This window comes from Corvus hawaiiensis, chromosome 1 (assembly GCF_020740725.1).
Source record: "Corvus hawaiiensis isolate bCorHaw1 chromosome 1, bCorHaw1.pri.cur, whole genome shotgun sequence".
Classification (NCBI taxonomy): Eukaryota; Metazoa; Chordata; class Aves; order Passeriformes; family Corvidae; genus Corvus; species Corvus hawaiiensis.
In genome coordinates, this window is record NC_063213.1 from 44,887,412 (window position 1) to 44,911,513 (window position 24,102).

The 24,102-nt window shown below is 43.9% G+C and overlaps 1 protein-coding gene across 1 annotated transcript in view; it reads left to right on the plus strand.

Annotated features, from left to right (window-relative positions):
* The window catches only part of COLQ (collagen like tail subunit of asymmetric acetylcholinesterase), a 41,269-nt gene extending 24,991 nt beyond the window's left edge, over positions 1-16,278 (plus strand). The window contains 7 exon segments of the mRNA XM_048302585.1: positions 297-377; positions 3,582-3,678; positions 5,420-5,559; positions 8,321-8,440; positions 9,036-9,156; positions 11,346-11,448; positions 13,438-16,278. Coding sequence (XP_048158542.1) covers positions 297-377; positions 3,582-3,678; positions 5,420-5,559; positions 8,321-8,440; positions 9,036-9,156; positions 11,346-11,448; positions 13,438-13,507 — 732 coding nt within the window. The 3' untranslated portion in view covers positions 13,508-16,278.
* The last annotated feature ends 7,824 nt before the right edge of the window (positions 16,279-24,102 follow it).

Sequence of the window (24,102 nt, forward strand, 5' to 3'; positions counted from 1 at the left end):
AGGGGTCAGAGAGTTTTTCAAGCCTTGACCCCTCCAAGTCTCTTATCAGGTTTCTGATCTCATTTGGCCTCTGCCTTAAGAAAGGATTTTTCAGGGGTATGTGGGTAAATGGTGTGAGGTGGTTTTTTTTTTGTTTGTTTTAAAATATTTTTATAATAATTTTGGATTTCTAAGAAAGAAATGGTGCCAGAATTATCTAGAGGAATCATGTGAATGAAAGCAATGTGCATCTGTTGTCTTGGATGAGGCATAACCATGTACTCACCTCCTGCTTCCTTCCCTCTGCAACCACCAAGGGAGAGATGGGCCCGAAGGGACAGTCTGGAGTACCAGGATACAGAGGACCTATAGGAAGACCTGGAAAACGAGGCAAACAAGTAGGACCACAGTGTTTCCTCTTCCTGTGGCTCATGGCATCTGTGTGATTGTGTGGCCTAAGCTCTTGTACCCTGCACTGTATCGCACAGGGAGTGGACAGAATTCCTGGAACACCTCACAGGCATGCACAAGCTACACAGGAGTTAAAGCCTCAGCTTTAGGGCTGGAGTCTTGTCTGCAGCATTCAGCTCCCTGCCCATGCAGCGTGGGAAAAGATGTATTTATCCTGGATTGGTAATGAGCTCATTTAATACAATTTGAGCAGACCTTGAAGGCTTCCTTTGAATCCTAAGCAGCATAGAGCTACGCTCCCAGCCACACCTGATGGCTAGAGAGCTCAAAACTGTGCTAGCAGAGCTATGTTTTCAGACATTCAAATGAATTGTAAGGACTAGGAATTGTGTGTAAATTGGATACTGACTCCACCACTATAGCATTTCAGTGGTAAGGGCTTAGCTGGAAGTATTTTATTTGCAGTCTTGTTATGCCCGGCATGGCAAGGAGAGGCACATCCCTGCTTCACTGTTGCTCTGATTAGAACAGGTAATATCTGAAGTGATAAAATAGCCAGGGTGGGGAAAAAAAAGGGTGGGTGTTAGGGAGGAAATAATAGGTAGGAAAGTAAGGAAGGTATGTGCAATGTAAGTCTGCTTGATGACCAACAAGAAGGTTTTTTTGTCCTAGATTTGTCAGGTTTTAAAAGCTGGTGTGTGCTCTTTGCTGGTTTTGAGGGGTTTTGCTTTATTTTTTTTGTGAACTCTGCTCATCCATCCTGCCTGTGTGCTGTGGAATATCTTTCCACAGCATAAGGCAAGAGAACACGCAGCGCCTGCAGAGCAGCTTGAACACTGTGCACTCCTTCTGTGCACAACCTTAGACATGTTGTCACCTTACACAGTGGCTTAATAAAAAAGTGGTGACATAAGTGTGTCATAAATTAAGGCAACAATCGATGCGACTAAAAGACCTATAGTCTGGCCCTAAATCGGTGTTTCCAGTCCCAAGGCTCAGTACACAAACCCCTTTCTGGTGCCCTGAAAGCAATCTTAGCATTGATTCATCATTCCCTCTCTGTAACTGGTGAACTTGGTATTTCCTTTCTTCTTTTCTAATCTTTTGAAAAAACTGGGGAGTGGCATTTTAAGGCTGTGGGTCTGGCTGCCACCTTTAAGTACTGTACCTATCTGGCTGTTTGTTCAGCTGAGAGGATAGTTTCCACCAGCATGGGGCCATTTCCTGTCTCTTGGTCCAGCTGACATGCCTAGATAAAAGCAGCTAAATTAAGCAGGTGTCACTTCCACTTCCATTTTGAGATACGTCTTGATTAGCTCACTGACTTCTTTGACTCTCCCTGCCTCTGGGGCAGGCTCTTCCTAAAAGGTAGCCAGGAGGAGGGAGTCACAAGTCACAGTCCCACAGCTGCTAACTGAGATGTAACACCCAAAGCTTTATAACTTGGGAGCTGACCCTAAGCAAACCCAAGTTTAGGGTTTCAGTCTTGAGAAGGAGGAATGACTTAGGGCTTTAGATAATGCTACTTTGAAAGAAAGAACATGAATATAAATATTGTCAATGGGAAAAGCTTCTCCAAATGGCGTGGGCACATGTGAAAAATAAACAAGGCAGAAATACTGAACATCAACCCTTGCTATTATTATTTAATCCGTCAGTGCTAAGCAGGAGAGCATTAAGCAATCGTTCCTCCAAAGCAGGGGACACAAAAACCAGCTTGTTTTCAGTCAGTACACGTCCGACTGGCACCGCCTTGCCTCTGTCAAATTGCTGCTGTGTGGGGGAAAGAGATTTCCCACAGTCTTCTTTGGGGTTACAAAATCCTGGTCTGCTAGTTCTGGGTTGCGTAATGTAAGAAGTAATTAGAGATCAGTGTCACTGACATTCACATAAATCCTGGAATGTTTTTATGGCTCAGAACTTACCTAGTAGGATTAAACAAAGCAAATATTCAATTAATTCTTTATAGGCCATGGCAAAATCAGCCTTCCTCTGCTGAAACGGTGCAAGTGACATTCAAACGTATCCATGGGATGTAACATATTATATAACAACAATCATTTCAGCATGTATTACTATATATGCTTTGCTACTCTTAAATTAGACATGCAACCATTCATCATATGCCTTTGAATACACATTAACCTGGAATTACACCATCTTCAAGGAAATATTCTCCTTTGTCATTAAAAGAAAGCTTACGTAGTAGACATCACTTTGATTATGCTAAATAATGTGTGCTGCTACATAAAAATCAAGTCGGATACTTAAACTTTAAGCTATGTAATACACTTCTGAAATATAAAGCTGAGAAATCCAAGCCTTGGAGAGTATATGAGCAGGAAGGTAAATATAGTTATTTTTAATAAGCGTCACCATATTAAATTCAGGAGCAAAAAATGAGAAGGTGTCAAACAGTTCTACGTTGAAACTTCCAAATGCCTAAGGATATGCTTGTATGAACAAGCTCCCATGAGGCAAATTAGAGCTGATTTTAGAGAATATTAGCTATTGCATGGTAACTGTGTGCAAGCCCCTCTCCCACAGGTAAATTTGAGGCATTGACTGCTTGTTTGGCTGCCAGAGGGACATCATTTGTCAGCATGCTGTTGCTAAACACTAACCTGCACTTGTAAAGCCAAGCCCTCACTTGGTTTGTGATGGTGTGTTAACATAGATACACCCATGGTGAAAGTCAAGAAGATACAGGAATCCAGGCACCTCAAGCACTTCTGAAAATAGTGTGAGCTTCAAAGTCAATAGTGTGCTTCTGAAAGGCTGCACCCTAAGACTGGGAAATGTCACTGTGGAAGCCCTTGACAACTCCTCAGTGATTTTCCCCTTTCTTTCTCAGCTGCACTCACTCCTAGAGAGTTACAAGGGTTAAAAACTCATCCTTAAAAAAAGGCTATCAAATGACTGAAGTCAGAGCAGGGTGATTCCTGACTCCTCACAGGGCAGATCCCTGTAACCATTCCCATTTGGGAGCAGAAGTCCTGCCTGGGCATGCCTTTCTGTCTCCACATAGGAGAGGAGAGCACCTGTTCCCTGAGGTGGTGTCCATGAAGCTTGTGCTGCGAGCTTCTTCTGGCAAATCTCTTGGCTTTCTTAAATGGGAAGCCAGTGTTGGCTGGAAGAGGTTGCTTGTTACTAATAGTTTAGTCAGTAAATGGATGTCACTTCTTTTCTAGGGACTCAAGGGAGATGTTGGACCGGCGGGTGTCATGGGCCCACCTGGTAAGCCTGGTCCTGTTGGCCAGCCAGGCCCCCCTGGACCATCAGGATTAGGTAAGCAGAAGATGAGGTGATGTCTCCAAGAGTGTCCCTGCTCCCCAGCCCCTCCTGACTCATCAGGCACACATAGGCTCCTCTTCACAAAGTGCTGGAGGGCTTTGTTTGCTTCTCCATTGATGGCAAGGAGAGGATTTCTCCTGGAGGCAGGTAATGCCATCCTTGTCCATTATAAGGACTCTATACCTTACTTTAAAGCCTACTTTATGGCTTTTCATGTTTCAAATAAAACCAAAAGTAAAGCCTATGTGGTCCCTGAGGGATTTTTGTAGATGGGGATAATGAAAAGCCATCTGGTGGCCTCAGAGAGACTAGGTAATCTCCATCATCAAAGGTCTGCCTTTCCAGGTATCCTGGAAAATGCTCACCTTGTGCAGCTCTGCAAGAGAAAAACAGATGAGATCCAAGTTACAGTGGCAGTAAGGAAAGAAGGGAAGAGAATGGAAGTGAAAGGACTCAGGGAAAAAAGAGCAGTGGAGAAAAACTCTCTATATAATTAAGTGCTTGAGATCTATGTTCACTGAAATCGTGTGTGTTGTAGAAATCATGAGGAAAACCTTGTAATAACTGGTAATTGTACAGCATCAGAGCTGTGCATGCACATGAACCCTGGTCAGCTTGTGGGTCCAAACGTGGACATGAAGGACAATACATGACCCACAATGCACAGTGGCAGTGAAGCCTCAGGTAGGGTTTCTCACCCTGGATATAAACTAAAGTATCTGGAAAGAAAAGCAAAACCTTACTATTGCTTCAAAGGTACAACAGCTGTTTGTACTGCAGCCAATCTCTTCAATGTCCCCTTCCATTTTGCTTTCCCTTTTTCTTCCCTTGCTTACATCAGTGGACAGGAGGTCTCTTCTTGTGGTGGTGGGGAAATGGAACATCTGTGAAGCTGGACACAGCTTCAGAGTTTTCACATATGTCATGCCTCCCATTAAGAAGCATATTTGCTTGAGTAAATTAGCTGGAAGCTTTCAGAAGGCAGAATTTTCACCATGCTGATGGGAAGGCAGCCAGGACCTTGAGATTACTTTTTAAAGGCTTTATTCCATCCACAGAAAGTTTGTGTGTCAGGGTTGTTAATAATTTTCCTCTAGAATATGAATTCTGATCCTAAAAGACATTTCTGTAATGACTCCACTGCTTGCAGAATGAACATACTGGCTCATTGTCTAAATCTGCAGAGCAGCACATCCTTGCCAAATTTTAAAAGTCAAAAAGCAGTGTTTTTTTAAATGTTTAATTAAAACATAAAAAACCTCCTGTATTTTTAGTTGTGTTTTGCTGTACAGAAACCTGTGAAACAGCATTGCTCAAGTGGTTGTACAAAGGCACAAGTCCAGTGTGTTGTAGATGCATACAGAGATTGACTCCACAAAACTTGGTGCATAGGTGCTGTAGAGTGATCTGTGTGTTCATCCTGTCCTGAATTTCTGTAGCTTCAAACAGGCTGACATTTATTCTAAGCAAATGGTCTCTCTCTTCCTCTATACAACGGGTAGAAAAATTCAAAAGGCGATCTGAAACAATACAACTGTGGTAAAAACCTGGCATCTTTCTCCTGAATTAGTGTTTCTGGTAACCCTTCGGTTCCCAGTGGATTTGGTGGGAGATGTGCCTATCTGGAAACTTGGGTAAATGCATATCTCCACCTGGCCTGTACTTTTCCCACTAAGGCTGTTTGTGTGTTGTGTAGTAACTTCGTAACCAGGCAACCTGGTACTCTGCTTCCCAGGGCAATTTGCAATAGGACCAAAGGGAGAACGAGGACTTCCAGGGCCTCCAGGGAGATGTCTCTGCAGAACCCCACAACATATGAGTAACCCATCATATGAGGAATCTGTGTTTGGACACAGCTACCCAAAAGTTCCCGCGGTAAGCAGGTTTTCTGGGAGGGGATGTAAGCAATTCTTAAGTGCTTTTACTACAAGAGATGTGGTACTCACTAATTTTTTTATTTAATAGGAAGATATATGGGCAATGTGTGATTTGTAGTACCCAAAACCTCTGAGATCCAGCTGGTGAAAAAAAGTTCAGTCTCATAGATAGTTGTGTGATTGATGTGCTGAAGTGCAGCTGTTTCAAAACATCAGCAAGGCAGCAAGTATTTGGAAACCTTTTTCAAGCCTGAGGATGCTGTCTTTCATCTACTACTGTATATATATAATCTTTTGTTCTTTTTATTTCATTAAATCAAAATGCATTTTAGATAGGTCAGTAAAGTAAGCATCTCTTTCTTGGTTTTTTTTAAGACACTGATTTCAGAATTGAATATTGTGGTCAAGCATTTCACATATACAATAGAACTTTCTCCCAAAGCACACACCCTCAACCTTGGACCGAACAGGGGTTTCCACAAACCATGAGAATCAGGTGTCTGGGCTCCTGTCTGCAGACACATTATATTGCTAATAGTACACATGATATAGCTCATTCTCATCTCTAGCCTTGAAAGCATTTTTATGAGCAAATTGGACAAAATAAAGGACAAGGCACTGGTGAAATGTGACCTTGCAACTTTTCATCACTGATTTCTTTGGGCTTTGTAACTACTTTTTATGTACTTTTCCTTCTGCTGGGCCCTGCCTTATTATTCTGTACACTGTAGCCCTTAGTCAGCAATGCAGATGCTACCTTGCTGCTGTGTGCCAGCACAGCCCAGCCACTCCACTCACGCAAGTGGAAATGGAGCCGTGTCTGGCAGTCTCTGAATGTCAATAAGCAGCAATCAGCTTTGTTAAAGCCCCATCTATCACACTGTCAGAAAGCTGTTACAGTGTGTGGAAGGGACACACTCACAACACTGCCCATTAAACTGGGTCATTGAGCTCAGCCTTTTGCACAAGTGTGTTGCAAGTCTTGTGAGCTGTGTCAGCTGCTCACTCATCCCTAGCTGTGTTGCATTAGGAAAAACGCTCCTGCTGTTTTTAAAACATACTGGTGAGAGATGAATGTGCTGAAATAAAGGTGCATTTCACATCACACTGCATGCAAAAAGACATCATGTGCTTTGCAGCCTGGAGAACTCACAGGAAAAAGTATAAGGCTCACACTAAAATGTGTAGGTCTTATTACCCTCCTTCTCCATCAGGCACAGTTTCATACCCGATCTTAAAAGATAGCAATGAGTGTGTAAGCATCTAAAATACCATACACTGTCCCTAGGAGCCCCCAAGTGCCATTTTGTTGCCAGGAACGTGGGATGGCAAAAAGGCAAGGCTTAGCTCTGGAAATTAAGCACTTCCAGAGCAGCAGTCCTTGTTTTCCTGCCTGCCCCATTTGTTTTACTCCCTCAAGTGTAAAGAGCAGGAGCTTAAACATCACTGTTGTTTATTCTGTTCAGATCCCCATGTAGCAGCTTTGAAGCCTGTCTTGGACCACTTGTCAGCTCTTGTCATGGTTCTATAGCTGCACATGGAAAAGATCCAGAGATGGTGCTCTCTGCCCTGGCCCCGAGGTTTGCCAAAGCAGCACATCCTCAGCACCATCACCCACTGCACCCAGCTGCTCCTCCAGTGCCAGCACAGCCAGAGGAGGGCAGAGGCTGGGGAACAAAGTGCTGTTTTTCTGTCACTGGCTTAGATTCATTCGCTTTTTTCAATCTTGTGTAATTTCAAAGGCTGATATCAGTTGAGACTGCACAGTTCTGCTATTGATTTCAAGAGAAATTGGAGCTCTGGGGCAGGGCCATGAGCTCCTGAACACAATTACAGAATCAGTTCTGTACTGGCATCCTGTTCCCTTGCTTTCTTTCAGTCAAGCTGAAGGCATTTTTATTCAATGCTTCCTTAATGAAAATGGCCTTTGTCCAGGGTTATGGGAATATTCTACTATGTAAAAATTTCAGGGTAACTTGTTTTTAAAAGAGCCAATTCTGTTTATGCTGGTGAGAATCAGACTCAGCCCTAAATCCATTTTGCTCAGAAGCACTCTGTTTGCTTTTTCTTAATTTAAAAATGGCTTGAATCTTGCAAAAATTAAATAGATTAAGATGCTGAAGGAAGAGATTATTTCCTAATGCCTCTTACATCCAATTTCATTGATCAAGACAATAAAAAAATGGGTAAGAGAGCAGCTTGTCCTAATTTTACCATTTGAACTAAATTTTTTTTTCAGTGTAATTGAAGACTTGGCTTTAGACCGTAGTGTATGCATATAAAGAAACATGCATTTTAGTGCCATTTAAGTCTAAAGAAAGCACAAAGTGGTAAAAGTTAAGTGAAGGTTGTATTGAGCCATGCATTATTTATTTTGTATCCACAAACGTGCCTAAAAAGTTATAGTCAATCCACAAAAAGCACTTATGCCTATTTGGATTTTGCACTTGTTTCAGCATCAAACCATTTGAACACCAGAAAGTTCTTCTCAGCAGTGATTGTGCACCAGTATTTGTATGATTTTTATCTGTGGATGTGCATTTCAAAATAGGGGCCATTGGAGCCATAGTTAGGTGCTCATGAAACACCATTCTTTCCGTGGGTACAGGTTCTCACCTCCTCTGTTTCTGAAGACAACTAAACCATTTTTCTGTGTGATTATTTACCTATTTGAAGATACATATGGCGAAACTAGATTCTGGGACACTCCAAAAGGCTTCTTGAAAAAATTACCAATCACCTCTTTTTCTGTGCCCCAGATATTTGTGGTGAATAATCAAGAAGAACTGGACCAGTTAAACACCAAAAATGCCTTAGCTTTTAGAAGAGATCAGAGATCTTTGTATTTCAAGGATACCTTTGGATGGCTGCCAGTCCAGGTGAAAATATGACTGTGGTCTCAGAAAATTCGTGAGTGTATGTTTCATTTTGAAATACAGAACATACTTCTGTACTTAAGGTGTCATACAGAATCAATTAAGCAAATGGGGGGAAAGCTCATTTTTGAACACTGCCACAATTGTACATATTTCTCTGAATTTTGTTCACAGGAGTCTTAACTACTGAGGCATTAACTCAGCAGTGGTGCAGGTTTTGCTAACCTCCCTGTTAACCGGGTTCCACTGTGAGCAAACTGGAGCAGAGCTCAGGGAATTACGGTAGTAAAGAGAGTTTTTATTTAATACAAAATAAGGCAAAACTCACCAGGGTACAAAGCTCAGAACAAAAACCCTTCAAACCAAACTCACATATTTCCTTCTTGCTCCAAGGAGCTGAGTCCTGCTGAAATTAGCAGCAGGATCCTTCTTGTGTCTGCTGAACCTTGGATCAGACTCTGTATAAACCCTCTGACCAACAAATAACAAGACATAAAAACCTGGTTGTGGGATCTGCCCCCCAGAGCCCTTCACCTTTGCTTGCTAGCCAGGCTGCTGCTGGTCTGGTTCAGTAACCACTGTGTGTTTTCTTGGTCAGCTCACCCCTTTCTATCCCATGGATTACCGCTTGGAGGATGGGGGTACCTGTGGAGACGGGATCGTGCAGGATGGGGAAGAGTGCGACGACGGCAATGCAGTGGTGACTGACGACTGTATACGTAAGTTACAGTGCAGCAGGAGTGGCTTCTTTCTACCAGGGAAGGTGCATTAGTTGTACCACAGGGTACACTGCTGTCTAAATCACACAAGGAGAGCTGGTGTGGTTTGTGGATCAAGTGCAGGCACAGGGAAAGGGAGGCACAAGGGGGAAGGGTGAAAACTGAGGCCTTCGTGCATGTGGATGGCACACACTAGCACAGGGCAGAGGTGACAACAGCACTTCTCATGAAGTGCTCACTGGCTGCGTCAGAGCCAAACCACTGCATTTTGGGGGCCACATCCAGCAGCCGGTTTACTCACACACCTTTCCTGGGGGCTACCAGCTCTCTGTCTAAAAGCTGTAGCACATCTTTGCAGTGCAGCACAGCCCTTGGGATAGACACTGATGCTGGCTGTTTCTTATGGTAAAATAGATCCTGAGTCCAGAAACACCACTTTGAATTTCGTTATTCACTTAGGGATAACGAATAGGGATAGGTGTCGACCCACTACCTTCACTATTAGATTTATACAACATTTAATTCATGTCTACTGATTTTGGATAGCAAAGAGCATACAAGCATTCAAGCACCTGTGGCAACCTTCACTTCTCCCTCTCAGTTACTTTTATGGCTTGAATCCTTCCCCAGAGCACAGCTCTATACCATCTCCACACAGCAGTTTGGTACTCTGCTGTTCCTAGCAAAGGGATGCTCCGTCACATTTCAGAAGTGTCACCCAACACTGAAAGATGCAATTCTTCATTTATATATCATTCCATTTTTGAAAATGGTGTCTATGCAGCCATGCCCCATGCAAGTTTCTCCATCCACCTGTCCATCACCACCCTTCCCCTTATAACTTAGGAATCCCAGTCAGCTTCTCAATGACAACAGGAAAGAGATTTCAAAGGCAATTCAGTCTCAACAGGTCTAGGGAGACATAAATAAAAGCTCCTCTAAGCTTGCCTGACTGCAGAGTACTCCAGAGAGACAGCATGATCTCTCCTGTCTCCAGACATGAGAAAATGATTCAATTAGAATTTGCAATCAACCGTGGGGAACAACCATGCAGGAAAATAGTCTTTATTAGTTCTAGTGCCTGCAAAATTATACGCTATATGTCTGAGGGCACATCATGTTCTCTGTGCTATGCTCTGGGCAAAGCTTCAGGTCAATGGAGGCCTTGCAATTCATACATTTCTGACACTGATGTGACCCAAGGAGTCAACACTGAGTTACTTGGAAATGAGCACATTGTCATCGTTCTTCTCCTGTGACCAAACCAAAAGGAAAAGGCTAGCCAAGTGTTAAATGGATTTTATCGTAAAATAGACTTGTTGGTCTTAGAAGCATCAATTTCTGACAAACACATCCTTGGTGCAATTAATTAATCATTTCTATTTGTAAACAACCCACTTTAGCCTCTTACAAACTCCCTACTCCAGAGTGTCTGTTTAATCCTTTGCTTAACACCAGTGGATTATCTGAGAAGATGTCAAAGGGATTTTAACTAAATCAATTTGTTCATGTTAGAAAGTCATTCTCAATATGCTGAAGACACCAAAATCAAAGTCCAATTGCTAAAATGGCAAACAAACCCACAAATTACTGCAGCCTACACGTCAGTCACCATGAAAAATTGTGACAAGTCCCACTCACGCTCAAGTCAGTAGCAGTCAGCAATGGGAAAAACACATTTTTGGCAACCATCATATACCTTTTTTTTATAGACAGGCTGCATAATTCCATTTGTATGTGGCAACTCATAGCAGACAAACATAGATGCTGCACAGAATTAGGTAAAGGTCTAGGCTAGGAATTTCAAATGACTTAAAGATCTAAGAGTATTTTTTTGAGATTGTGACCTCCCCAGGCCATTTATGTTAACTGTATTTTATGTTTCCTTTAACTTGTTTTGATAGTAATTATCTATGGCAGTAATAATTTTTAGAGCAAGTAATTAGAGATTCGGTAGTAATTATTTTTAGTATTTATCCATTCTTTCCCTTGGTCATTGAAATGGGGCTAAAACAAGTACATTCTTTGCAGTGAAGAGTACTGCTCCTCCTAAGACAGCCCTTACAGAATGCCCTCCCCAAAATATCTTGTTTTATACTTAACCCTTAAAAATCTAGTTCCACTTTCTTTACCTGTTTCTTTTACATATGAAGTGCCTGGAAGATATTTGTTTCTTTGTTTTTCACCAGGGTGCCGCCGTGCTTACTGCGGAGATGGCTACAAGCATGAGGGGGTTGAAGACTGTGATGGGGCAGATTTTGGATATTTGACATGTAGAACATACCTTCCTGGGTATGTAAGAGGAGGTCTTCACTTTGGTTTGGTGGGCTTTTGGTTGGTTTGTTTGGGGGGTGTGTGTGTATGTGTTTTTCCTTTCTTTTTTCTCTTTGCCAGCTTTAAAACAGAGGAACCTCACTACACTTAAAGCTTTTTCTATTGGGACCACTGCAAGTAGCAGGGAAGAAAGAGTCTATCAAATTATTTCTGCATATCATTAACTTTAAGGGGCAGATCTCATTTCTCTGTAAGAAGTACATGCCTCTTACTGCACAAATCAAATGAAGGTCACATAGACCTATGTTTGCCCATTTCTTGCCAATATTTCCTTAAATGTCCAGCCATGACATAAGAAGAGTAGGAAAGGCCATGAGAAGATGATCACACTGAAGGAGAAAATCCACAGCAACCAAAGCACAGGCTCCTGCCGACCTCCTGCTGCCTTTCCCGTTAATGGGTACTCTAGGGGCGTATTCGCTTCTGAATCAAGCAGTCATCTGTCAGCTTTTCCAAGGCGCAGGAAATTCATTCACCAGCAGATGCAAAGCCTTGCATCTGCTTAGCAACCTCCTTCATTTTAAACATCTGCTTATTGTTGACTTGCTTTCTCTGCCTTAGTTTAGGCAGCTTCCTCTGGTCAGCGTTTTGCCTCCTACAGCAGCACCTCTATTTAGCTGTCAGGTATTGTTACTGGCTAACAGGAAACATTTAATTTGCAAATTAAATTATGCGCAGAGGCCTCATCATTCAGGGAACAATAATGTGCTAATTGACAGGAATAAGAAACCACAGGACGTCTTTGTAAATCGAATGCTGTGCTAATCCCTCCACTGTAATTGTTGGAGCATTCCCGGTGTAAGAGATTACTAAAATCCAGACCAGTAAACCTGACAAACCTGAAGCACTTTACAGAGACCTCATCTTCAGACAGTGTGGAGCTGTTTTCTACTGTAAGAACTATTCCTTTCTAAGAGTCTGAAGTTTGGTGCCAAAGATAGCACCACAAAAGACTGAGGAAAATTTTATATATTTCACTTTGTGTGTATATTCAAGTTGTGAAGAGCGACTGAGATCTTTTATTTTTGTGTGTAGTCTGCAAATTATCTGCCAAACTAAAGAAAAAGCTGTGAATCATGAGTAAAGTGGGCTGAGTATGTGAGTATGGCACTCCCATGGGAGTTTTACCCCAAAGTAACCTTTCCTCCAAGAATTCTGTTGCAACTGATTTTCCCATTTTTACTCTTTCCAGCCCTCAGATCCCTCCTCCTATTTCACACACCTTCTCTTCAGATTTTATGTTGGTCTGAGAATGTGGGTTATCCAAGGACATAGTTTTAAAGCTGCTTAGTCCACAGCTTGATGCTGTGGATGGGCTATTCGTTTAGACATGCCAGCATTAAAAACTCATTTAAATTCTTATTAACAACTCTGGTGAAGTCTTCAGTAGGTAGAGTCACTGCAGCTCAGTTTAAGTCAGTAGAAAGACAAAATCTCTGTTTTTCCTTATTTTGCAAGGACTCTTCAATTTACTTTTTTAAAAAATTATTTCAAATGTGGGAATGTGTCACTCATTATTTCAAGAACGTGAGAAATAAGTTAAAGGACAGACACAGTCACGCCTGCTGAAGCTGTTGGGAGTAACTGGAAGAACACTTAACTCAGACCATCAGATATTTCATTCCACAGCTCCCATGGGTGAGTGCCAGGGCCTTTTGCATCCACCCCCACGAAATGCTCTAGTCCTGCTGCCAATAGGGATTTTAGTTTTTTTAATTGACATTATGGGGAGTTAAGTCTTCACTCACAGTTTCTCCTGGACTCCTCTTTTGCTGACAAAGGAGAACACACTTGAGTACTGATGAAAATTGCCCTCCTGTTTTGTTTCCCATATGTTGTTGCATGTGTATATTCTGAGGTTCTTCGCTCCTATGGAGAGTTACATCCAGAAAACCTGTAAGTGAACTATACCATGCTTTGAAACTGAGATATTCTCTTTTATTCTAGGTCTTATGGAAAATTGCGATGCACTTCCTACTGCTACATTGACTCCACACAGTGTCGATACTTCACATGAGGGGAGTGGAGGCGGGTAGCATCCCACGTGTAGCGGGTGCTAGGTGCTACTCTATCACCTATCCAAGAAGGACTGGGACAAAAAACACCCCACCCACCTCTGTGAGAACAAACAAAGACACGTCATGCTGCTGATGGCCATTTTGAGATTTTTTTTATAAATTTGTGAGATAGGGAAAAATAGGACCACTGCATCTTGTCTTAATAGAGAAATAGATGTCAAACAGTGTGAGCCAGTGAGACTTTCATGTGGCTGAGGATGGCAACTTGCTCTCAATCATAAAAGCAACATTAAACTACTGGAAGCTGAGTTCCATTAACCAGGAATATTGTGTAACAATTACCTCCACTTAACACTGTTAAACCCAAATATACTCTCTTCAGGGGTTTTGTCTTTAACCCTTCTCTGCATAAACACAAAGCGTATCTTGGATGCGGTGTTTAGAGGGGCTTTCCCTTTATTACAATGTGAACTTAGCAAGTGCTGTATCCACAAGAGATTACTTCAGCAACAATAAGGTTACCAATACTCCTTCATTGGTCAAAGGAGTTAAAGTTCTTTCAGAATCAGCAAATCAGCCAAACAAGCTTGTTAACATCACCTTCAGGCCAAGGCGTTGTCTGTGTGTGTCTGTGCACTACAAGCAGTCACAGGAGGCCTGCAAAACACAGTACAAAGGACAAACTGGACAAATAGACTGTGAAATAGCCAAGAAGTTCTCTCCCAGGAGAAAATCAGACAAGGAGGGAAGATAAAGAAGGAACATATTTCCATATTTTTCTCCTCTGTGCTGAGCTGGCTGGGCTCTGCCTGACCCCAAGGGGCTGGGACAGCATCGGTTCCCTGCCTGAAACCATGGCCGTGTACACATTGTCTTCACTCTGGTGTCCACACTGGAAGGTCTTTACATGTGCAACCCCTTGTCCACCTGACCATCATCATTCAATTCCCAGTTACACCCTGTCCTCCCTCCCCCTCTGCCACTTTTTGTTTCTGCTGCCATGTACCCCAGTGTGCACGCTCACTTTTGTGTCGCCGTAAATCAGACCTCGGAGTAGGGTGTTTATGGATGCTCAGTCGTGCTGTGCACTGTACATGTGGGTTTTGTTTTTTTGGGAAGGTTGCTCAACTATATCAGCTCTGATTGGAGTCAGGGTAATTATACACTTATTTATTAGCAAGTAGTGAAGAGCCAATTTCATATGAAAAGCATATTAAATGTTATGTCACAAAGAGTCTACAACAGAAAATGAAACAAAGAATGTGCAGAATTCAGGACTAAAAGCCTTAACACTAGGCTTGGTTTTCATACAAGCCACTCTTTTCTGCTTTGTGGTAAATGTTGTACAGGACTGTGTGAAATGTGTGAGTTATCTGTGCTGGTGACAGTGCTGCAACAGCTGCACTGACACTGGCACTTCTGTAGAGGTTAAATAAAGGTGGACGTTGTGGTATAATGATAATGCATTAAAGCAATCAAGAAATACATGCAACTTTTACCACCTGCCAGAAGACTTTAACTATGCATGTATAAAGTGATATTGGAAATCAACAGTTAACAACAAAAAAAGAAAGAAAATTCGTGTACTCTTCATGACTATCACTTACCTGGGCTATTTATGTTGCTATGAAGCCAAGCCACCAGCATTTGTAGCCCATTTCAACAGTTTAATTTTTTTTTTTTTTTTTTAACTGAGGTCTTAATAAAAGGTCAAGGAACCACTGGAGCAAGAAAATTGCCACAAACTCTGGAAATCTGGGCACTAGCACAGCTGCCTTTTAATTTCCTGTGCTTGTGCAAGCAGCAGGTTCCAGCAGCATCACACCACGAGGAGCAGGTGTAGGGTTGCTGGGAGGCTCTCGAGGACAGACACGCTCCCAGCAGCATGTCCTGCTGGCCATCCCTCCGGCTGAGCCTGTGGCAGCGTCTGCTGGGTGTTACTATCCCTCGGGCTTGGAGACACTTCATCTAACTACTCACCTTCTCCAAGGAATTAATCTCAACCTCCCAAAAGGCTGGAGTCTCCGAGAAACTTGGTAATTCCAGTGGCCTTTCACCTTCAGTTTTCAGTCGAATCATTTTGAATTAAAATCTCCTACCTCTGAAGGACATTGGAATAACAAAGCTACGTGCATGGATCATAGAATATGTAAACAGAAGATGTGATCACCCAGGTAAAACTGTACTGTGCTGCACATGCTCAGAAAGGGGCCTATCAGTCTGGTCAGTCTGAGAACACTTACAAAGCGTGGATTTTAAATGGACAAAGCAATGTAAAATATAAGGAAACAAAACAAAAGTTTCATACTACTGTTACTGTCTTGGTTCCCTCAGCTGATAAAGCATGAAAAAGACACCAGGCAAGGTATAGAATATATATGATTTAAAATGGTGCAAAATAAATCCTTTGCCCTCATTTCTGACATACCTGATTTATCATTAATTGGGTATTCTTCATCTGGGTTGTGCCTGGTCTGCTGCAAATTGTCTTCCCTCCTTCTCTGAGCTTCTTAACACATTGTGCCAAGACTGGTTCAAAAGTTAATTGGAACATTTCAGCTCATTGGACTTTTGTAGCAGCAAATGCTTGTGGGAGAGTTTTCTAATGATTAGTATGCAACTCTAGGCAAGTACAAAGCAGTATGCCATGCACTGTATTAATGTATACAAAAAATCCGGCTTGCACTTAATATACAATTAAATATATGTAATTACCTACTGCCTATACTAGCAGCTCATGTCAATAAATCATGCTACCTTAGTTCCCCTATGTCCTTACTTTCACTTATTTAATTTTGGGTTTAACAACAGGTTTTTTAAATATAAGTACCTAGTTTAAGATGCTGGGGAGGGAAAAAACCCCTCTTTTCCCATGCCTGCTGCCTGTCCCTGCCTGCCATGGGATCTGGTTCTGTGTGGGCACAATGACGCGCGCACAGCCTGGGAGTGTGACTGTGCATTCCTGCTCCTGGGCTTTCCGCTGCCTGTTCCCCAAACTGACCCCTGCAACACACCATGGGCAGAACAGCTCCACTTCCATTGATTCCTGGCTGGAATCTGCAATGTACTTGTTTTTAATAAGGCTTTGGGCTGTGGTTTGGGGGATTACCCCCTCCTGCTACCTGATAATGTATTTACTGGCCGCTATGTAATTTTGTATCAGAGGCTGAGCTGATGGCTGCCAACCAGAAAGCAACAGCCTCGGGTGCTGGTGGACAATGGGAATGGTGGTGTTGGCACCTGGGATTTGGACGCTCCCAGAAACTGGCACCCAGGCTTTGAGAAGAGGGCCCTGCCTTGCAGTAGCAACCTGTGAGTCTGTTGTCCCAAGGCTTCCATGTATAACAGGGCATTCCAGAGATGGGCAGTGCTGCTGTCCCCAGGGGAAAAGGAAGTGTATTGACAGACAGAGAATGAGTGAGTCTGTTTTCTGCCTGTCCTTTCTAAAAACTCAGCTTCTGTGACACTCACCTTGCTGGCACCCAAATGCCTACGTCATTTCCCCCTTCCCTTCAAACCATTCAAAATCATAGCTGTAAAGGCTGTCCTTGGCCATAAATCTGGCCATGCACGTCATCTCCTTCTTTCTTTCTTCTTATTTCCTCTAAAGGCACCAAAGTTCATATCTTTTGAAGCCTCCTGAAAACTCTGCAACACCCTTGCTGCTCTGCCGGGTTTCATCAGCTTCTCTTTCAGTCTCTCACGCGATCCCTTTTCTAACATCTTCTGCTTGTGACAGCCCTGCATATGTCACAGCAAAGCACCTTTGGTCATGGTTCTTACCTTCTGAAAATTGTAGGGTGCATCTCCCACTTCAGCCCCACTCACTTGTACAAGAGAGAGGGGATTGGTGGTTATCCTTAAACTGCAAGTGCCCAAGAACAGTCACTGTCCTTGAGCACCAGCTGTTTATGAGGAATAACAGTAATAAGTCCCCAGTTAGCAGCCTTTGGGGACAATTTAATAGACTTGGCAGCCACATACACTCAGGAGATGTATTTTAAAAAGATGACCAAAATAAACCCAAGAGAAGGAAATCAGTGCTGTGCTGTGGTTCTTTGATGATATTTAAGTCTATCACGCACAATGCTGCAAGGAGATCTTTAAAAAGCTGTTGGAAAAATCATGTTTAAATTCACAAAGGGTGAGGCAAAGAGAGCACTTTCTGATAGACTTTCAAGTTCTTTCTCTGAGAGCTTTTGCCTAAGGAAATGGATATGTTGAAGCAAGGGTCCCTTCCCTGGAAACCATTCCCTTGCAAGGAAAGCACAGAATCACGGGCTATTGAACTCTGCTACAGGCAACATTAAGGTACTGGCAACAGCACAGACAACTGGTGAATGTAAAATTTGGATCAGGAATTTGGATCAGAGTAACTGATGCTTATTAATCTGGTAAGAGACTATATAACTTGTAGACCATTAGAGCACTGCCAGACTTTAACCAAAGAGAAAAAAGGAACAAAGCCTGAGTAAATGAGACATTTGTGTCTTTAATGAACATAGTCAGTGAAAAACCCCCACAATATTAATGTGTCCAGTTACATGCCCGGAAATGTACCCTATGCAGAAAGCTGGTGTCAGTCCAGGGTTGAAAAGGCCAGAGCAAAGCCCGGGCACATGCTTTCATTGTATCAGTAATTACTGGGGCATTTAGGACCATGGCCCTGAACCATCCCAGCCAGGGAAGGCTGCATTTGAAAGGGTAGCCAGGCCAAATTACATTAGAGGAGTGTACTCCTCATGGAAATTACATTAGTGGCTACTTCCCTCCCTCTGTCCCCCACAAAATCCTGGCACTTAAAAGGCACTGAGTTATAGCCCTGGCCTTTTGTATCTTTTAATTCACTCTGACAGTTTCCCCGAGCATCTGAGGGAGGGTCCAGTTTGGATGCATAATCTTCTCCAGTGAGAGAGAAGAGGGTTTAAACACATGTATTTTGCTGCAGCCTTCCCACACACTACTGAGCAAGTAGCCCTCCTGCATGGAGCTCTGCTCAGGATTTTTTTGGAAAGGAGGGGGAAGGAGAATGATGGAGCTGAACCCATCAAAGCCACTGATAGCAAAGCCAAGGGATTGCTGGGAGCAGGAGCCACTCTGGCCAGTGTGGCTGGGGTGGGATGGGGCCTCATGTCCATGTGGGGCATCACATGTGTATTGGAGAATCTCCTGTTCTTTGGGAAAAGCTGTGTGCAGTGCTGTCCCCAGGGTTAATGCTTCTGGTGGTATCTCCTGCAGGACACAGGAAAGGACAAAGCACTCCCTGAGCTGTTTTGCAGGTGCAGCTGGGAGCCTGCCTGTATGTGATAACACAAACACAGAGCTTTGACAGAGCAGGAATCTGAGTTAATGGCACAATAAATCAGCCAGGAGGAAGAGGAGGTAACATTAACCTACTCACACAGCAGCATGCTTAGTACATTTAGAAACTTGGCAACCGATGACCCTCTCCTAGCTGCTCTAAAGTGTCACCATTTAATAAGTGAACAAACTGACATCAGCATTAAATTCAAGCCCATGGCAAGATGTCTTTGACCCTTGTGCCAGGTGTGGAGGAAGCTTTCAGTATTCATCTTGAAGAGGAGTCAGAGCCCTGTCAGGGTCCGTAGCATCCTCTGTAGGGCAAACAGGGGGGTGGGTGTTGATCGTTATTCACTGTCACTCTCCTGGGAGGAAGAGACACACAGTGGAATTCCCACTGAACCACTACTGAGTGCTGACTTACAACATGGAAATGCAGGCATGTAGCACTTATTTTCCTTTGCCTTCCTAACCAGAACATCCCCAATTTGGTGGAGCAAGCAGAGAACTGCTCCAGAACCCCACCTGTTCCCCAAACCCTTCATGGGATCCCAGAAATTCTTCAGTGACTAATCTTGTTTGGAAGAGAAGAGGTACCACTGCTCCCTGCCCTCCTCATTTTCAATTAGCCATGTATCCCTGTGAAACTCATCATGCATGAGTTGGGAGAGGCTGTGCTGAGCCAGTCAGACATTTGGGACAGGTTATGTTTGGTGCTTCCCATGCCTTCCTCTCGGAGGTTATTTGATGGACAAACGGAAATACAGAGGAGCCTGGCAACCCTGATGCTTCACAGGAAAGTAATTTCTTTTACACATTTCCACTGGGTTTGACATTTTACCTACCTGGCACTACTGCTCTGAGGACAGCATGTGCCAAGAAAGAGAACACTGAGGACTGCTCAGGTTTTGAGTTGTTACCAGATTTAAAGGGGAGGATGAGTGATTAGAGGTGATAAACAGAACAGTTCAGGCAATTGAAGTGTCCAGAAGTGACTGGTTGAAATGTGTGTATTATGGGCCAAGATCCACAGGGAGACTGGTTGTGAAATACAATAAAATGCTGAGTTTAAAGTGTGATGCCACTGTACATTCAGATAAACCATCATAATACACGAGGTGGCTGTAGTGACAAGTTACTCTTTTGCTCTCATTTGAGCAGAGATTGGTTGTCAAACCCAGCAGCAGCCCCAAAGCAGAAGCGTGGGACCAGTGGGGAAAAGCTGGTAATCTCGCTGGTCTTGGTGGGCACAGTGAAGGGCAGAGAGGCTTGCACTGTGCCAGGACTTTTTGAGCAAGACAATGTCTGGTGTGAAAGGCTGCGGGATTACAGCTTCTAAATAAAGCTCCAAGAGCTGTACCTGCTGCTGCCTGGGGTCAGCAAGCTCTGCCTTATGCTGCCTGAGACCGAGCTCTTAAAGATGTCAAATATTTGTCCTCTGCTCCATACTACCGGATTATTTGATAAAGTTATGTCCTGTAGGTTTATCAGGGAGTAACCACGTGGCAGGGAGGATTAAACTGCCGCGATTGGCCTATGGAACAAACAGCTTGGCATCAGAGAGTTTGCACTGGGTATTGGCAAGCAAGAACCGAGCCCTAAGGACATGCAAATAATGTGTTTATTCCTCTCGCATTCAGCAGTCAAGTATCTGTCAGGCCATTTGCAAGGGAAACCCCCTGCTCTCCCTGTACTGCCCTTGTATTTTTGCAGCCCTGAGGATGGTGGGACTCCAGCTGCAAGGTAAAGAGAGCTAAAGCTTCCTGCCAAAGCCCCCCAAAAGGCCGTGAGGGGGTTTCTGCAGCACTGTGGGGGTGATGCTGGCTGGCTCCGGTCTCTCTCTTTGCTTGCAGCACCCATATCCACGTTTCCCGGCAGGGTGGCCTGCTTGGTGAGCACATCTGTATGTGAAGACTGAGGACTTCTTAATTTCTGCTGTCACCACGGCAGATGAATTGCATCGGGATCTGGGAGTGGAAGGAGTTCCCCCTGCACCCTCAGCACCTGTGGCTCAATGAAGGTTGTCACTGAGGCTGAAGGACACACGCCATCAGCTGTGATTTACCAATGTGGTTATATATGTCTTATGTTTATTTACTGATATAAGCCAAGACAGCTTTCCAGACCCTCCCTTGGTTTCACCAAACTTTGAAGCCCGTAAGAAAAGTTCCTTAAGGCAAGACTCCCTCAGCAGATTATTTTTTTGTCTCTTTCTGTTTTAATAAAAAGGTGATAACAAATAGATATTTTTGAAAAGCTCTATTTGTGTAGGAATATCCTGCTTTTATGTGTTCTTAGGCATTTCCATCAATAGAGCAGAGAGCTGAGCTCCAATTGAGATGGTCAGTAGGCAAAAAAAAATACCAGTGTGGACAGACAAAACCTCACCCTGGATGGATAAGAGCTACATTCTCACAGGCTGTGAACATTGCCTGATGATACAGGGTTTAAGAAAATCTAAATTAATATTTAATTACTTTATCCAAAGCGGAAGAGCTTGGACAGGAGGGAGTCCTATTTCAGAAGGAGTGCGGTCTGGATACATGAACTCTCCACACAAGACTGATACAAGTAAACAAAGCTATATGAGGAAACTTCTGGGCTGGGTGACAAGAAGCTGGCTGTCCCAGTGCTTTGAAATAGCCCAGGGTTTTTCCCAGATTCTGCCCAGCGGCTGGTTTGAGCCCCAGGGGAGAGCAGCCTGCTCAAGGTGACTGATGAAGTGTGAGGCGGGGATAAGTAACAGTGACTATTTATACACAGAGTGCACTGTAGATTGAAGGTGAGAGAATATAGATCCTTAAAAGACTCATGGGGAAGAAAACGGAATTTAGCAAGCTGGACAGAAGAAAATAAATCGTGAAATGTCCTGGCACGATCCACTGAGTGACTGGGACATTCAGTACATCCTGACAAGGGGAGAAGCACGTGCCAGAAGGTTCCTGTGCCTGGCTGGCACATCTGCTGAGGCAGAACTGTCAGTGCCTCACACCATGGCCAGGGGCACAGAACTAAGCTGTATGTGGGAGAGCAGGCCCCTTGCTCTTGATGAGGAGGTTTTTGGCAAGAAAGCCTCTCCCAGCTGCCCCAGGGCTCGGAGGGGCGCAGGTTTCACAGACAGCTGCAGCACCCCGCTGCACACAGCCATGTCCTTGCTCGTGGGACAGAGCTGCTCGGCTGGGTTGGGAGAGCTGGCTGCTCACTGCGCGGAGCGTGGGCTCAGCCAGTGCCAGTGCCTGAGGCCACAGCTCTGATGTCACATTTGGGAGACAGCGAGGTGGGCAAGGGGTGGCAGCACAGCAGAGGCTGCACTGCCCAGTTCCTCCCGCTTGCAGGAAGGGGTTGGGTACCAGCTGCTAAGCAAGAAAGCAGGTGGAAAACTATGACCTATAGGAAACTATGTGAGGCACGCCTGGTCTCTGAACACTACAGATGAGCTGGTGATACCAACACTGGAAACAGATGCTAAACTGATTGGAAATTATTTTGGCAGAAAGCCATAGCTGGAGCAGGAGTCCTGGTACAAACAAATTGATGCAAAATGCATTTCAAAGTCTCAGATCTGTTTGATTTTAGGAAAACAGTGAGCCACTCTCTCTTTGGCATCACTGTAGGACTTCGCACAGGCCACACACCAGTGCATCTTGCTGACAGCAGTGAGGTATAGGCAGAGAAAGCAGCCAAATGCTGCTGGTTGGCACCAGGACCCACCAGGGAAGCAGCATCTTAGTGAAGCTTCTTGGCTGGCAGCTCTGGAAGGATATGAGCATCACCAATCTCAGCTCCTCCTGCTGCAGGCGGAACTCCTGCACTCATGGTGACATCTCCCTGCAGCCGTGTGTAAACAATGAAAGACCCTGGAGAAATTTTACCAGACCTTGCAAGCCGAGACACCAGCAAAGAAATACAGGTTGGTAAAAGGTGGAGGCTAGGGGAATGCAAGAACACAACTAAAGCTGGAAAAGCCTCTTTCCCTAATCCCCAAAGTTGGGGGTTGTGCCTGCAGTGCCATCAGTGCAGCTTCTCTGGGAACCATCCCCTCACAGTGGCAGGGCAGGGGAGCCGGAAGCTTTTTAAGGCTGATTTTTTTTTAAAAACGGCAACACACAAGAAACAGATCTAAAACCTGTGTTAGACACAGGCGGAGTGGAGTTAAGTATCTGTTCATTAAGAAATATATTTGGGTCAATGTATTGAAATATTAGGAAAAAACACATGGTGACATCTTGGACAAAAGCTTTCAAACGGAGAGAGAGAGATGCTTAGCTTGGTTGCACCAATGTCTGGAAATGTCTGGTGCACTGCAGCATCTCCTGCAATTCCTTTTCTCGGTCTTCATATTCGTGCCTGATTCTTACTCTATCAGTTCTCAAATTATAAAACATTTCTCCACATGGCTACAATTCAGGGAACAACTTTGCATAAATGATTAAACTGATGTTTAAAACCTGTACTCCAGGTTTTGCTGTGGTGCTGAATTATGGTCCCATATCATGCATTTCAAGAGCTTTTTATTTCCTAGAGGTCAGCAAAACCACATGCCAGCCCCATGCTGCACGCAGACTAGCAGCATTTCCAGCTGGGCTAAAAAGAAACCAGCCCACTGAGGGTTTCACTCTGCCTCAGTGCACTGGTCATAGCTTTGGTGCTGAGCTTGCACTGTCTTTCCCTCTCAAAATCAGAAAATATATTTTTTATCCATACAGAAGAATCCTAAGGAAAAAAAAAATATTTAAGGGTATTTTGGTTATTACTGAATCTAATGTGTCCTCTTTGACCTTTCCATTTTAACAGCAGCACCTGTGTGCTCCTATGAACCCTTCATGTTCAGCACACCATTTTTTTTATTTTGAACCATGGATCTAGATTCCTGCAGGGACAGGAATTTAGCAGCCACTATCACATCCCCTGACCTTTACTAACAAACATGGCAGACTTTCAAAGCTGGGGCTCTTTCTGCAATTCATCTGGGATCCTGTCATGGCAACAGATTCACTTTTCTTAATCAGCAGAAGCTGCAGCGAGGTGGTACTTGCCTGGGAGGTATCTTGTGCATGGGATTTCTATCAGAGTATGTCTGTGCAGTGCTGCTGGTCTGTGTTTGGCTGTTCAGGAGAACGAGGCGTTTTGCAGAGGGAACGGACAACTTGTCTCAGTCCTCACTGAAGCAAGTACAACTCTTGGCCTTCGCAAGGATGATGATCTGGGGCCAACTGCAATTAGAAGGGTTCAGAGTCTCCTGGATCCCATGGGAGACAGCAGCTCTCACTGAGCAGTGCTGCTGCCACAGGAT